General features: G+C 37.3%; 1 protein-coding gene across 2 annotated transcripts; it reads left to right on the top strand.

The window, feature by feature from the left end:
• The first annotated feature begins 3,480 nt into the window (after positions 1-3,480).
• On the top strand, positions 3,481-15,859 carry LOC149022125 (Tetratricopeptide repeat (TPR)-like superfamily protein). 2 transcript variants are annotated; one of them, XM_089150294.1, is made up of 7 exons: positions 3,481-3,825; positions 3,962-4,030; positions 4,631-5,868; positions 6,646-6,798; positions 6,955-7,026; positions 13,694-13,796; positions 15,328-15,859. In XM_089150294.1, the coding sequence occupies exons 3-7, from the start codon at positions 5,275-5,277 to the stop codon at positions 15,351-15,353; spliced, it is 948 nt and encodes a 315-aa protein (XP_089006420.1). In that variant the 5' UTR covers positions 3,481-3,825; positions 3,962-4,030; positions 4,631-5,274; the 3' UTR covers positions 15,354-15,859. The 2 variants fall into 2 exon arrangements, with proteins under 2 accessions (XP_089006420.1, XP_089006421.1); XM_089150295.1 differs by lacking the exons at positions 3,481-3,825; positions 3,962-4,030 and having other exon boundaries at positions 5,194-5,868; positions 6,634-6,798.
• Positions 15,860-16,467: the final 608 nt, after the last annotated feature.

Raw genomic sequence — 16,467 nt, 5'->3', positions numbered from 1 at the left:
GATCCTAATCGCTAGTCTCCTAAGGTTCACTGCACCCTTACCATACAAAACCCACCACTCAACTGCATTATGAAAAAAACATTAAGTTAATACTTAAAATATAATCTAATTTGTAAAATTTAATAATAATAATAATAATAATAATAATAATAATAATAATAATAATAATAATAATAATAATAATAATAATAATAATAATAATAATAATAATAATAATAATAATAATAATAATAATAATAATAATAATAATAATAATAATAATAATAATGATCAGCATCATCTTGTCCCCCCATAGCAACATCCGAACTAAAGGACGAACTAAAGGACCCAAATTTGTTCGTAAACAGCTTTATCCACAATCATTTTGTAATGATGGTTAGCTAAATTATTTTAAAAATCAAATGCAAGTCGTAAGTCCAAAATCCCTACTTTCTCACCTTGTTGTTGCAAAATATATGATTGGACCATTTGGTCCAGCTCCAACTTTGCAATCACCTACATCTTGGCATCAAGCAGGTCCATGTCCAACCCCAAATGTTAGTTTTACTACTATTTGAAGTTGAGATGATAGACTGCACAATTCTCAAACTCATAATTAGATGAGATTGAATGAATTATCATTACCAACAAGATGACAACCCACGATAATTACTTACTAGCCTTATGCAATGGATGCATCATTTATCAAGGATGTTCAAGAAACCCTGGTAGCCTCAAGTTTGCTCTTTGTATAGTAGTCTTCATATGCTGAATGGCTGCATATAGGTGGGGCATAATGGGCACCCTCAAGCAGGAGTCCACCGTACGCAAGACCTATATGATGGGCTCCATGGTCTACAATACAATCCCTATATTTCTCCAGAAATCATCAGATGAAATGGTGCATTGTGCTTCTTGCCTGTTTGAGGTCCTTAATTATGATAAACACATTAAGTTTGTACTTGATATATAGTTTAATAAAAATTGTTCAATGGAATAATTGTATAAAATTTACTTATCTAACTTGGATCCAACCTAATCAAACCATCCTAGGATGCAAACGTCAATTTTAGGCTCGTCTTCTTCTCTTGTATGTTGCTGAGGGTGATGAAATTTGTTGCTAATCTCGTTAGACCTAGTTGCACCAACTCACCTTTATATGATCGCCTCATCATGTTGAGATGATAGATATGATTATAAATGAAATTTATCACCTGTCTAGCCTTATCCACTATGCCCTCAACAATGTTGATCTTACCAATGCCCTTTAACATGAGATCTATACAATGGCTACACAAGGTGTCAAAAAAAGATGATAATAAGATAAACTCATCATCGGCTCCCCTGCCTTCTTGAAGCTAGAGCCATTATCGGTGACGATTTGCACTACATTGTTCAGCCCCACCTCCTCCACCACCTCCTATAGGAGACTAAGGATATGTTTGTGATCTTTCACATGATTGGTAGCATATACATATCTCTAAAATATTGTCCTCCTATCACAATACACCATGAAGTTGGTGATGGACTTTTTTGTCATACTGGTTTGTCCATTAGACATAATGGTGAATCCATAAGTATCCTAGAAGGGTCTCATATCCTCGATGTATTTTTGCAACTCCTCTGTCTCCCGTGTAAGGAAGGTGGTCATCAGCTCTTTAGGGGTGGGGTCAGTATATCTAGCACTTGCCTCTGCAATAATATATATCATATCTTGTCGTAAGGTCGTTGAGTTGTGTTTGTTGGAATGGTCTTGATGATCATCCACTTAGCCACTACACTTTTAACCTTGCTTTTCATGTTCTTTCATTCACCTGAGATATTGGGCTGCTAGGCCCCCTCTTCTTGAAAACATCAGGATCCTGCTTTAGGATCAGGTATTGACAGTATGGATAGTTAGATGTTGTTGGAGGAGTGACCCTTTGACTCTGTTATCGGTTGAACATGCCATAAATACCACCCCTTCTCCTGCTCCAAATGCTCAAGCCCAAGGTTCAGATGCTCCTGTAGCTTTAGCTCTAGCCCTCTCCAGCTCCTAATGGTGAGATGCCCTACTCTCCGCCATCACACACCTCATCTCCCTCTCCTTCATCTCTTTGCCCACATCAACGAGGCCAACATCCTCCTCAGAATCAGAATCAACCTTGTATGCTGAAGGTCCCCGTACAATGTCATTAAGTGCTTTGTCTACTCTCTTCTTCTCAGCTTTCTTCTTCCCATTCCCTTTCTCTAATTCCATGACTGCCTTCACTACCTCTACATTGGCCTTTGTGCATGTGGTCACATCCTTCGAACTACAATGATGAATGCCTTGTACTTGTTGATGCCACCTAACCCTAATTGCTTACCATAGAAATTACATTATGTTTTGTTTTTGTTTTTGTCAATCACCACACAATACTGCAATGTCGGGTCAATCGTCCCTCCTACTATTCTTTGCGGTTGTTTCGCTGTCTATCCTTGCTATCCACCTCCCCTATAACTCCCACTAGTAGACATAATCACTGTTGCATATAGAATGATTGCATAAGTCACTGAACAACACCAAAATAATTTTCTCCAAACATAGGAACTATCATGTACCTAGTTATATTTTTTCCCTTGCCCATTTTTTTTAAACATAAAATAAATTTATAAAGTTTTTTCAGCAAGAAAGTAGGTCGCCCATACCAAAACCGAAGACCTCATGGACAACATTTCAAAAACACATGGAACTATTCCATAATTTTATATAATTTTCAAATTGTTTTCCCCATTTTTTCATAATTATTTATATTTTTATAAAGATTTTAATAAATTTCAAAAAATAAAATAATTCTTTGTGGGTGGAAAAATATTTTGTCTCTATGAGACCATAGATTGGCCACAATTAGTTTAGCATAAGTTAAATCCATACCATGCAAGGCATATATCATGTATATCAGTTGCATTTTTAGTGTAGGAAAATAAATTTTTAACACATGAAAATAAATAAATTACTTTGCAAAAAAAATTATGATACTATGAGTTCGTAGATCGACCTACGGTGTTTAACTATATTTCAGTCCTAGCAATCCAACAACATTCTATCATGCATTGGAGAACTGTGGTTACTTCTGAGATGAAAATCTCAAAGATTCGAGCAAAAACCCGCTTGATCAATAGGATGTGCGTGTTTACCGACAACAATCACACAAGAACAACCCACAGATGTCGGAGATTGATGCAAAAAAAGTGCAAGAATCAAAGTTAATGAAGAGAGAAGCTTTGGTTTTGAGAGTCGAAATTTTACCCAAATGAGCCGAAACTTCGATTGTCGGTAGGTCTTTATTGGTGATAAATCGCCGATAGATCGGCGAAAAATTGACTGAAAGGCAATATATCACCCGTGTTTCGATGATGTTTGATTTTGCCATTTAGTTTTGTATCGCCACTTATTAAAACACCGAAATATTGCTAAGTCTCCGTGATATTTTGGCAACATTTCTCACTCTAGTTATCCATGACAGGAGCTCTTATTGGTAGTTTCTCTGTTTATCCAGAAAATGATAAAATTGTAAACGGAATAGTTTGCAAACCTTGGGATATAAGTAACTTATTTTGAGAAAATCAAATTGGTAAACAAAAGGTTGTTTTGGTAATTTACAAATCAAAACTCCTTGTGATTTGTTATTTCTGGGAAAACCCAATTACGGAAGATTGTGATATTTTTTTCTTTCACTGAATCCATATTCACTTATTCAGTTCACTTGCTTTGCTGTATCGATGCCAATGTCACTACGAAACTCTTCAATAGTTTAGATTGAGTTTGCATCGCCTCTCGAAAGACTTCTGGCATGCTGTCAATCAAAACACTAGTTTGTCCAGGTAAGTTCACGAGGAAGAGTTCTCGGCACTTAAATCAGTTCGTTGCTTGATTTTCTGATTCTTTTCCTCTCTTTTGGTTTAATACTCATAAACCCATTTGGAAGCTCAATAAACTAATAGCTGTTCTGTATTGCAGAAAATATGGAGCTGCCGAGGTTCCTTTCGGTTGCTGCTGTCTCTCTGTTATGATGGAAAGCTTTCTAAGGTAACCTGTTGGTAATTTAGTTCTGAGAATTTACTTGAATTTCGAAATGAACTAAAATAACTGGGATTTTATTTCATTCTTACTTGCTATTGTATGGGCAACTGGTAACATTTGAACTTGAAGTGGTTTGAACAGGTTAGGTTGCATAATTAAGTTTTCCATGATGTTTTTTTTTTGTATAGGGGGAGATGGTTCACATGTTGAATTTGCACAATATTATATTTTTTTTTGTGTATCTGTTCTAAATCTAAAGAACACCAATCTGTGCCTTTATGAATTTAAATGAGCAGGAGGCATTCGACTAATTTTTCCTGAGTTTAGTAGAGGACTGAGCGGAAGAGAGGAATGTTAGACTGGGTGAGAGGCAGACAACCCCATTAGAAATGCATAATTTGTCCACTAAATCTGTAGGCATTTTGCTTCTTCCTATTGGAACTTTCAAATAACAAAAATGAATGGCTTTGAAAATGATGCAAAGTATCTGATGTAAGCTGAAACTAAATTAGGATAGCATAAATAATCTATATGATAAGGGTCACGGCTATAAAAGCACCAAGATAGCTGTTTTTATCATACTAATCTTCAGCTTATTGTTCGCAGGAAAGTGAACATTTCCATGGGAGCATGTGGTCACGTTCAGTTACACACTAAGTTGTCATCATTATCAGCCTCCCATGGATTCTTGTTCTATAACAGTTCTAGAAAATACAAGAAATTATTGTTTAACTCAACACTAAGCAATAGGGTGGATGGAGAAATTGGTTTATTGGTTTCTCAAAGATATTCAATTTCAAAAAGGAAGTCAACAAGTGAGCATTTAGACACATTGGGGGATGGAGAAGAATTTTCTTTTGAATTATATGAAAATTTGATTTGTGACTGCTGTGAAGTAGGTGAGATTGATAAGTCAATGCTTTTACTTTCTCAAATGGATGCTGTAGGATTTCACCCCAGTTTGAGGTGCTACACTTGTTTGATTGAAGCCCTTGGAAGTGTTGGTCGGACACTTGAAGCTGATGCTCTTTTCCAGGAAATGAGATGCTCTGGATTTGAGCTGACAATTAGAGCTTATAATGTTATTCTTAAGGGGTTCTTCAAGAAAGGGCTTTTGGGGCTTGCAGATAGGGTTATGGTTGAAATGGATCAATTGGGCATGAAAAAGGAATCCAGAAACGTATGAGATTCTTCTAGATTACTATGTCCATGCTGGACGATTGGAAGATACCCAGTTGATTATCAGTGAGATGAAGCAGAGACACTTAAAACTGAACTCTAATGTGTATAGCAAGGTAATTGGTCTTTACAGGGACAATGGGATGTGGAAGAAAGCAGTAAACATCATGAGAGAAATGAGGGAAATGGGGTTATCACTTGATAGACGGATCTATAATAGCATTATTGATTCGTTTGGGAAGTATGGTGAGCTGGACCAAGCTGTAGAAGTATTTATGAACATGCAAAGCGAAGGCATAAAACCAAATATCGTGACATGGAATTCTTTGATCCGGTGGCATTGTAAGGCTGGGGATGTCACTGGAGCTCTTGAGTTCTTTAGCAAGATGCAAGAACAAGGGCTGTATCCAGATCCCAAGATCTTTATTACCCTCATCAGTCACTTAGGGGAGCGGGGGAAATGGGATGTCATCAAGAACAATTTTGAGAGTATGAAAACCAGAGGGCTTAACAAAAGTGGAGTCATTTATGCAGTCTTAGTGGACATCTATGGGCAATATGGGAGATTTCGTAGTGTTGAAGATTGTCTGTTGGCTTTGAAATCAGAAGGTGTAAAGCTTACAGCTAGCCTATTTTGCGCGTTAGCAAATGCTTATGCTCAACAGGTGATATATATGTTTCTGACTAGCTGTGTTTGTTCAATATTATTTCCCTTCTCAGAAATTGCTTAACAGCCAAGATTGGAGAAGAGAGTTAGAAGAAATTAGAGCAAGAAGAAGATAAACTTGATCTAATGGATGGAGAACTAGGAGGCGGAAATGATCTCGAAAGCGAATCCTGTGTTCACAGCTGAACAACTCCCATACTCAATAAAAACAGAATGGGTTACTTCAAAACATGCTTAAATAATGGGGTGCATTGCATTTATAAGAACCTTCTGGAATTCCTTCACTGATCCTTAAAAAGACTCATAACCACCTCCTACAATTAATAGAATAATTAAGCTCAAGGCGGAACTCTATATTTGCTAATAAGTGTCGTAATATTACCCAAGCACTTAGAAGTCAAAGACACTTGTGATTACTATTCTCATGTCTAGACCAACGTACACCTTATGAGTTCATTATTTACATCCATTATAAGATTGACCTCATTAATAAATGACTCAGGACTGTAGAACCCATCCATGGCCTAATGTGAGATCTTTCTAAGCTCAATTGTGCTTTTTTAACTGCATCAGCCCTTATAGCAAAGGTCATGTGTTTCTATATGTTAATATTCAATGATAAGAGTGGTGTATCATTTGGTGTACATGGAGCAAAGATGCAAAGATATTTTCTGAACTCTGTGGGCTGCTTTTGTGCTCACCTCATCCAGGATTGATTTTTTGGTGGCCCTACCATGACTACCAAACATTCTTGATTCTTTAGTTCTATATGCAGGGGTTATGTGAACAAACTGTTAAGGTACTACAACTGATGGAAGAGGAAGGAATTGAACCAAACCTTATAATGCTGAATTTGCTGATCAACGCATTCAGTGTTGCAGGAAGATATTTAGAGGCCCTATCTATTTTTCAGCACATAAAGGAAAGTGTAAGGGTCTTTTTTGGTTGATTTTTTATTTTTGATTCTTGATTTTTATTTTATTATTTCTTTTTTGTGATCTGTGTTCAGAACTACCATAGCCTTTTGTTTGCTAGATGCTTCTTTCTGGTTTTATTAATGATGTGACGGTTATTGTGTCGGAAGGGCATCAGTCCAGATGTGGTTACCTACAGCACGCTCATGAAGGCATTTATTAGAGCCAGGAAGTACAAAGAGGTCAGATATATCCACAGATACCACTGCAGAATGAATGCTTTGTGATTTTATGTTCCATCTCTAAAGAAACCTTTTTAAGTTACTTGCCTTTTGCAATAATTTAGATTATTTCAGCAGATACAGTCAATCATTCTCAATCATAACAAGGGTAGTTTATTTATTTGTTTTCTAACAGACCTCAAAGTAAGCACTTTGGCCTTCACATGCAAAGTGGACAGTCACTAGTTTAGGTCATTCTCTTTTTAATGAAAAGGCAGTTGAAACAGATATGCACATACGATTAGTATTTACTATTTGCATAAAGATGTGCTTTGAGTCTACAGGAGGATAGAGCTTTGAGCCACTGATTTAACTGTAGGTATATTTATTTGGTACTATAACCTTTGATAGGCACTTTGGATTCCTACGCGACAGTAGGGCTAATCTTTGGTTAGCATGTATCATGAAAAGAATGTGGTTGATGTAGATGTGGACACTTTTTGTTGGGGGAGAAATATGGACACTTCAATCTAGTGTTCCCAAAAGGGATGTCTGTTGAGTTTTGGAGGAACAATCATTGACTATTGATCTAATGGTAGAGATGGAGCGTAGATAGAAGACTAGAGAAGCTGAAATATCGGTGGTATTTCACCCAAATCAACCGTTGGGTAAAATATCGCATTTGATCCATTTTATTGGCGAAAAATCGCCAAAATATTGCCTATTTAATCCTGTTTTTGTTGAACTTTTGGCTCATTTTGTCAAAAGTTCGACTCAAGCATCTAGAGCTTCTCTCTCCGAGATTTTGTGATTCTTTCTATTTTTCCGTCGATCTTCAACATTTGGGGAGGGGGTTTCCTCTCTTGATTCTCGCTGGCAATCACGTGCATCATGTTGATCAAGCGGCATTTCGCTTAATTCTTGGAGATCGTTATCTCAGAGGTAACCGCTGTTTTCCAAACTTATTTTTCATATAATGAATGCTATAATGCTTTCGATGTGTATGAATTTAAAGTATGTTAAACACTGGGCCGATCTACGAACTTATAGTGTCGGAATCTTTTTTGCGAAATATATATATATATATATATTTTAATTTTCAGGCATAAAAAATTTGTATTTTCCTACACTAAAAATGCAATAGATTACATGATATATGTCTTGTATAGTGATAGAGTAAGCATATGTGGAATTCTATGGGCCGATCTACAGTTTCATGAAGTCAAAATATTTTTCCACCCAATAAGTAATTATTTAATTTTCAAAAATTAGTAAAATATTTATAAAAATGCAAAATAGTTATGAAAAAGTAGAAAAAGGTTTTAAAAATTAAAAAAAAAATTATGGAATAGCTATGTATGTGTTTTTCAAGTGTTGCCCATGTGGTTTCATCACCATGTTTGATACAGGCAGCCCTTTTTTTTTGCTGAAAATTTTTTAAAAAATTATTTTATATTTAAAAAAAAATGGACAAGGGAAAAATTGCTAGCTAGGTACATGATTGGTTATTTGTCTAGAGAACATTAATTTGGTGTTGTTCAATGACTTATACAATCATTTTGGATGCAACAGTTATCATGTCTGCTAGTGGGAGTCAAAGGGGAGATGGTTCACAGGGTGGACAATAGGGCCAGGGATAGCCACAACCATAGGGAGAGCCATAGAGACCAGCAATAAGAGGTAGGGTTAACCCAGCATTGCAGTATTGTGTGGTTATTGATGGAAACAAGAACAAAACAAAATGTAATTTTTGTGGAAGAAGTTGAACTCAGGTAGCATCAGCAGGTTCAAGGCTCACATCATTGGGAATTCGAAGGATGTGGCCACATGCACGGAGGCCCATCTGGATGTAGTGATGGCAACCAGGGAGTAGAGAGGAAGGGAAGAAGAAAGAGGAGAAGAGGAGAGTGGACAGGGCACTAGATAATGCGGTGCGAGGACTGTCATCATACAGGATTGATTCGGATTTTGATCAGGAAGTTAACCTTGTTGATGTGGGTAAAGATTAGGAGGAGAGGGAGTTGAGGCATATGATGGCATAGAGCAGGGAATTACACTATCAAAAGCAGAAGAGGGCTAGAGTTAGAGCTACGGGAGTTGGTCCCTCTAGGGCTACAGGGGCTAAAGCATTTGCATCTGAGGTTGGAGCATCTGGGTTTTGGGGAAGGGGTGCTGGCATGTTTAGTAGATCATAGAGTCAGAGGGTCACTCCTCCTGCAGATCCAGCACCATATGATTATCCACACCATCGGGGCTTAATCCTAGAACAGGATCCTGCTATTTTTAGGAAGAAGGTGGCTAAGCAGCCCATAATAACAGGTGCATAGAAGAATATTGATTAAAAAGTTAAAAGTGCAGTGGCAAAGTGGACGCTCTACAGTTCCATTCTAGCAAACAGAGCTAAGGGTCCATATTATAAATATATGATAGATACTATTCAAAGTTAGGTCCTAGATATGAGGGCCTCACCCTTTAAGAGTTAATGACCACCCGCTTTAGAGAGGAGGAGGAGCTGCAACACTACATTGATAGTATAGACCATTCTGGGATACATATTGATGCATCATTATGTCTAATGGATGGATCGGCTTGACGAGAAAGTCCCATCATCAATGTCATGGTGTAGTAGGATATAAGGATAATATTCTTGAGATCTTTGGATGCTACTAGTAATGTGATGGACCATAGATATATTCTTGGTCTCCTACAGAATGTGTTGGATGAGGTTGGTATGAAGAATGTTGTGCAAATTGTCATAGACAATGCAAGTGTTGGTATGAGATTGGATGTGTTGGATGAGGATCATTAGATTGGAGGTGATGGGGATGATGATGACAATGGTCATGGTGGTGGAGGACTCTAAGAGCGTTTACTTGTTCCATTACTAGCAACATAGTTGTCCCCAGTGAGTTACCTCCGGGAGTCTCATTTCACACCCCACTTTGAATCAGGATCATGGTGGAAAGTTCCGTCGTGGTCGTCCTACGACCTACAACTGGAAGGGAGGAGACAGGGGAAGCAACACATGCATGGTTATGGTGACGACACCCAATCATATGGCTCGTATGGATTGTGCAATCCTTTTGATCTAATGGACAACCTGGTAGGAGCGATGGGATCCATGAGGTTGGAGGAGTTTGTAGGCTCCACATCTACTTATGGGGTTTATGATCTTTATGGTGTCCCGACTGCTCATGGACATTGATGGTATATACCTGTCTTCTAAGAGTTTGTACTACGGGCACGGTGATGGATCCATGAGCTTGGATGACTTTAGAGCTCCACATCTACATATGGGGCTTATGGTCCTTATGGTCCTCATGGTGTCCCAAGTATCCCTTCCGGTGGCGATCTCAGTGATTATGGGTCGAGCTCGGCCTCAAGAACATTCGAAGTTGTGGAGGAATTCTTCAGATACAGAATGCTACCACCATATGCACCAGCACCACCACACCCAACAGAGCCTCTTCTGTATCCCTATTCTCATTATCCTCTTCTCTTGCATTGATGGATGATGCGAGTTATAGAGGTGCAATTTGTGAGTACCTCGACAACCATTAACATAAAATGTCATGGGTTGAGTATGTAAACTGGCATGATGAGATGAGCATAGTGCCATACTTTGGCAAGAGAGAGGAGATGGATCCACCGAGGTACAATACTTGGAATTGTGATGATGGAGGTGGAGCCGCCATAGCACATCAGGCAGCAACATAGCTTAGGTTATTCTTCTTCCATATTCGACACCTGTATAACTATACTTGTTGTACATCATATATACTTGACAACTTGGTTAGTTAGTTGTATAATGAATTTTAGTTTTCTTTTTCTTGCAAATAAATGAAGATCTCTGAGTTCCCTTTCATATTTACGTTCGTTTAAAATCATGTTCCAAACTTCCAGTGCAGCCCGCATACAGCCGGGCATATGCTGATCAAGAACACCACTTTAGATGATGTTTTAGGCCAAAATAGCGCTCCTAGTGTCTTTATTGGCCTCAAATTAGGCTAGACACAAAAAATCAGGCCAAAATGGCCTCAAATACCCCCTCAAATCTTTTTTTTTTTTTTTTTTTTTTTTTGGGGGGGGGGGGAATCCCACCGAATCCTTCCCAAATGTCGCTGAAATTGTGGCAGCATTTTGGGGTTTTGGTCAAGTGTCGCTGAAATTGCGTACCTTGCCTAAAACAACCACCCATGATGCCAAAAGAAGCAAAAAGAGAGTACCATGAGTCTGAGTTAAAAGTCTAATTTTTTATTAATACAGTCTTAGATAATTATTGAATTGCGTCTGAATTAAGTGTCTTTATTGTCTCTTTAATATTAGTTTTTAACCATGCAAGTTGCAGATTTTGAATGAATGAAATTTTGGTTTTCTTTAGTAGATTGGTGGTAAACAAGTTGTGTGACTTCTGACCCAATTTCTCTCCCTTTCCTGATATTTCCTTCTATTCCCTTCTTCCTATCTTCAGGTTTCTTTCCTGTTTCTACTTTGTTTCACTCATTTATTAACAGCACAATACCCAGACATTGGATCTGGAAATGAGTGGTTCTAAGTGTTCTATGCATCTCCTCAAAAGAGGTTTCCAGCCTGCTGGCTTCTGGTTTCTGGTACCTTAGGTAGAAGACGAACTATACTTGCCCTTTAATTCTTTTTTTTACCTACTTTATTATATTGCTTACCTTTGATAGCCTCCTTTCTCTGTTTTAACTCTGTTGTTGTTTAGCATTACTTTATTCTTGTCTTTATCCTCTCTACATTGTAGAAGATAAAATCACTCCTTACCCATGGTTCATTGATTCTCTTTGTGCTTTACTTGTTCTTTCACTTTGCATTACACCCCTCCTATTTTCCTTGACTCAACTTTGGTTGCTAGTTTGTCTGTAGATAATAAATAAAAATTGCTAGCATATCCTCCTACTTCTTAGTTAACCCTGAATGTTCTGGTTATATGAAATTGTTCAATTGGACCTTAGGTTGAGTTATTTATTTTTCGGTTGGGTCCATTAGTGGTTTTATTTTGGGTTTTAGAACACTGGATCTGTATTAGGGTGTTTCAAACGTAAATCACTTTGCCGAACTTGCATACTTTCCTTCCTCACTCCCCCTAACAAACTAAATGGGGCTGGCTACTTGGATCCAAAAGAATATGATATTGTACTAGAAGTAACAGACATAAAAATAAGTGAAGTAAAAGGAAGTCCAAAAATAAAATTGATAATGGAAGAAAACTTCCTCAAGGAAATCACCATACTGAAAAATATTCCTTATATTTAGTCAAAGGCTAAAAGCCAAAAACTTGGCTGATCAGTAGAAGAAAATGTCTCATTGTAGTTATCTCCGTATACAACAACAACAACAACAACAACAACAACAAGAAGCGCTGTCCCAACTAAATGGGGTTGGCTACATGGATTATTGCCTTCCAATCAGCTCTGTTTAAGACCATACTAGATATAAGGCTAAGTTATGCATATCCTTTCTCAGCATTTTTCTTAAGGTTATCTTAGGTCTGCCCTAGCTCTTCTAATTCCTTCAGTCTGGTTTAAATCACCTCTCCGTGTAGGGGCATTTACAAGCCTTCATTTAGCGTGATTGTGCCACCTCAAATGACTTTCGCGCAGCTTATCACTTATCGGAGCTACTCCTAGACCTGCTCTAATATAATCGTTCCTTATCTTATCCTTCCTAATTTTTCTACTCATCCATCTTAGCTTACTCATTTCAGCCACACAAAGTTTATCTATATGATTCTTCTTGAGAGCTGAACATTTTGCACCATACATCATAGCTGGTCATATAATGGTCCTTGAGAATTTTTCTGAGCTTTAAACTCATAATTCACCAAATGTTAGATGAAAATAAAAACTAAAAATTCCAGAATTTAAAAATTTCCAGGCAACATATCAACTTAATTGATTAATGACAAACTTGAGAGGATAAAGGACTCTTATCCTAGGGTTAAACCCTAATATATCCACTTTTTAGCTGCAATCAAAAGAGTGAAAGACAGGGGAACAGCACTCTTTAAATGAGATGATATTTACTGGATCAGTAGATCAGAATCTTCATGCAAAGATTATTAGCAGTTCTTCCACCATTTTGTAAATATCCATTGTCATCATAAGAAACCATAACTTTTCATGTTCTATCAACTAGAGTTTTATACAAACAAAGCAGCATAGGTTTCTGTAACCACAGTAAAGGAAAGCCCAAGAGGAACACTCTAAACAAGAAGATGAAGTAAACTGTTTATTGTTCAAACATTGACACCATGTGACAGTTTCAAGCCTAAAACAGCCAACTGCGATAAAGGGAAACGAGAAGAGAAGAAGAAAAAATAGAGGCAGTAAGCAGGAGCGCTACTGGTTGGAGTGAATTGTTGTATATTTTCTGGTATTGGTGTTTATATATGTGATGGATAGATAATCCAGAATAACAAGGTTGTCCTTCTAACAAATATAACACACATATAACCTAATAAGCCAGAGTACTACAAGAATACCCTTTAGATGCAACACGTAGGTCTCTTAACAGTTGTATTTAGTTTATATGCTCAGTAGTAATATACTGTATAACAAGCTCTGCGCTTTCTCTTTCCTATGCCTTTCTTAAATGAACAGAGGAATCTATTATGGTTTTTCACGTCTCTTCTCTCCTAATTCATTCCAGATGGATCTTGGATCAGGTTTCAAGAATTTATAAGGAAATGGAATCTGCTGGTTGCACACCTGATAGAAAAGCAAGGGAGATGCTACAGACTGCTGCACTGGTTCTTGAACAGAAAAATGGTTAGTACTAAATGCAGTTCAAAAGAATGATGAGGCCACCAAAAAAAAAAAAACCCATCATAGGGATTCGAGCACCCAATGGTTTATATGGATGATTTGATCATGGAGTAACTATTTTTGTGTGTGCCTGGGTGGATGGATGGGGGGGGGGGGGTTGGTGGTGGTAGTGTAATGGCTTAAGTTCTATTAATCCCAAACATAAGGGATTTAAGACCAGTAAATGATTTGTGTTTGTTTCTAATTTAGTGAGTTGTAGTCTGTTAGCAAAGCTGCACAACGAACCTGTGGAAACAACAAATAATGCTCACACAAGACAAAATTTACATAGTTCATCCAAAGGCTACGTACACAGTTCATCCAAAGGCTATGTGCACAGCTGTGTAGAGATGGTTTCATCATGAAAAGAAGAACAAAGACTACCCTATCATTTTCTATCCGTCTCAACTTGTTGAGAGACTATCTATCTATCTACATATATATATATATATATATATATATATATATATATATATATATATATAGATAGATAGATAGATAGATACAAGTGAAAACCCTTCTTCAGGAAAAGACCAAAATGTCACTACACCCAAAAAAAAAAAAAAAGATGCCCAAAGCAATGACAGAGGTCCAAAATGTTTGGGTCCCTCAACCATTCATTCGAAGAGTTCAAAATTCTAAAGATGACCCATTGCCTACTAGGCAGTGGTCAACGTCAAAACACGACAATCCAGGAGCATGTAGGCCTCGAAACAGGCCCTGGAACATTTTACATGATGAAATTGTCTTCACCATGACAATTTTTAGTTTAGTACTGTTTCTAGAAGGGTTGGATAGGCATGCAACGGTGCAGCCATTTGTTTTTTCAGTTCCAGAAGATTTTCAATTTTTTAGTCAATAACTTAGGTTGTAAACATTCCTCCTTACTGTCTGCTTATTTAGTACAAATAGAGCAGGGGTCCCCCACCCCCACCCAGCCGATTACAGTTGAATGAATAGGAGATCTTAATTGTCATAGTTGATGCTTCCTCTCTTGGAGAACACTTAATCTGGTTTCAATTGATTTTCTTCAATTTCTAGTTGCAGGTGTGGTTACTGTCTGTTTCTTTTTCATCCTGCTTTCTAGGTCTGTGCTGATGCCCTGTTGCTTACCACTTTTCTTCCATTTATTTTATATCATGTTTTCCTTGCTCATCCTGATTTTCGATAAAACTTTTTACGTTTTGGTTTATTTTTTTATAATGTCTGTTAATTTCTGGTCTCAATACTGAAATAATTTCCATTTATTACAACATTCTTGATTCTTAGTTCTGTTGTTTTCTGGGTTAGTTTTTATAAAAATATCAAACTTCCATACGTAGTTTTGAAGTCCTCAACTACAGTTTGCCCTGTTCTTTAAGTCTTAACTTGATTGAACCATGTATTGTGAATGGGTCATCATTGTGCTGCAATCTGTGTAAGATTCAGAAAGCTAGAACTTGTTAGTGAATTGAAAAAATTAACGTTAACCCTATACAATTTTTTCTGAGAACAGGGCAAGGCAGTTGCGTGAAGACCTGAGGCTGGTTGGAAATCTATGTGCCAGAGGCCAACATGTCATCAGCAAATCACAAATGGTTCTTCAATAAACTAGTCTTCAGATAAATTCTGAAAAAGAAAATCAGTGATAATAGCTCTGGTATTGTTGGGGCAGTAATGTTGTTTTATCATGCCCTGGCCCACTCTTCACTTTTAAGGTTGAGTCTCTAGCTGTCTCTGATGATCGAGGTTGTATCTAATATTGAAGGGTCTTCTATAAATTTTGGAGGATGCTAAAGAGGTGTTTAAGGTGCTAAATAAGGATAAATAACCTAATTCAACTTACAAGGAGAGAAAATTTTCCAGCCCCGATGGTTGGATTCTTGAAATGAATAAAGATATTTTTAAAGGAAATTAATTAAATTGGTGTTGAGTTCTAGTTTAGTTAATTACTGAAAAATGAAGATATTGCTTCAAGATTGGACAAGTATCAAGAATTCAACTATGTATATGATTGGATTATTCTTTTTTCATGTGGGTAAAAGATTGGGACTCTCAAGTTTAATTCCCCTTGAAGTCCAATCTCTATATATATATATATTGTTGCTACAAAATCTTGCTCGAACAAGTGAGCACGAACAATTGAACCTGCAAAAATGTGCTTGATCATGTTGGTCATTCCTTACCTCAGCAATGGCTTATTAAGCTTTTTCTTCATCATTTTTGTGCCTTTTGGGATTAATTCAATAAGTTCTCCACTCTTTTTTTTCCCTAATCTCTTCAAGATATGAAACTTACTGCACTTTGCTTCTACATTTTTTTTCTTTTTCCTTTTGTTGCTGTGGTTCGTTGTGTTTTTACTTCATCACCCAATATTTCCTTTCCATATAGTCTAAGGGGGAATCATGGTACTAGTACTATTGAAAACCGTAGTTTCCAAACCTAGGAGAAATGTCAACAAGAGAGACCTTCAAGTTCTACCCTTGTTAGTGATTCTAATAGTGAGCACATGAGAGAGACCGAGTAGTGTACTAGTGATCGACCTGATGATCGCTCGGTGTCATTATCTGGTCGAGACCCATCTAGTAACGATGGAGAAGAGTCCGGTCCAAAGTCTCGACCTCTACCTTCGACACATCGTGATCATGGAAGAACT

This window comes from Hakea prostrata, chromosome 3 (assembly GCF_041222555.1).
Source record: "Hakea prostrata isolate BN-2017 chromosome 3, UWA_Hpros_2, whole genome shotgun sequence".
Lineage (NCBI taxonomy): Eukaryota > Viridiplantae > Streptophyta > Magnoliopsida > Proteales > Proteaceae > Hakea > Hakea prostrata.
This window is presented reverse-complemented; position numbering and strand designations above follow the sequence as displayed.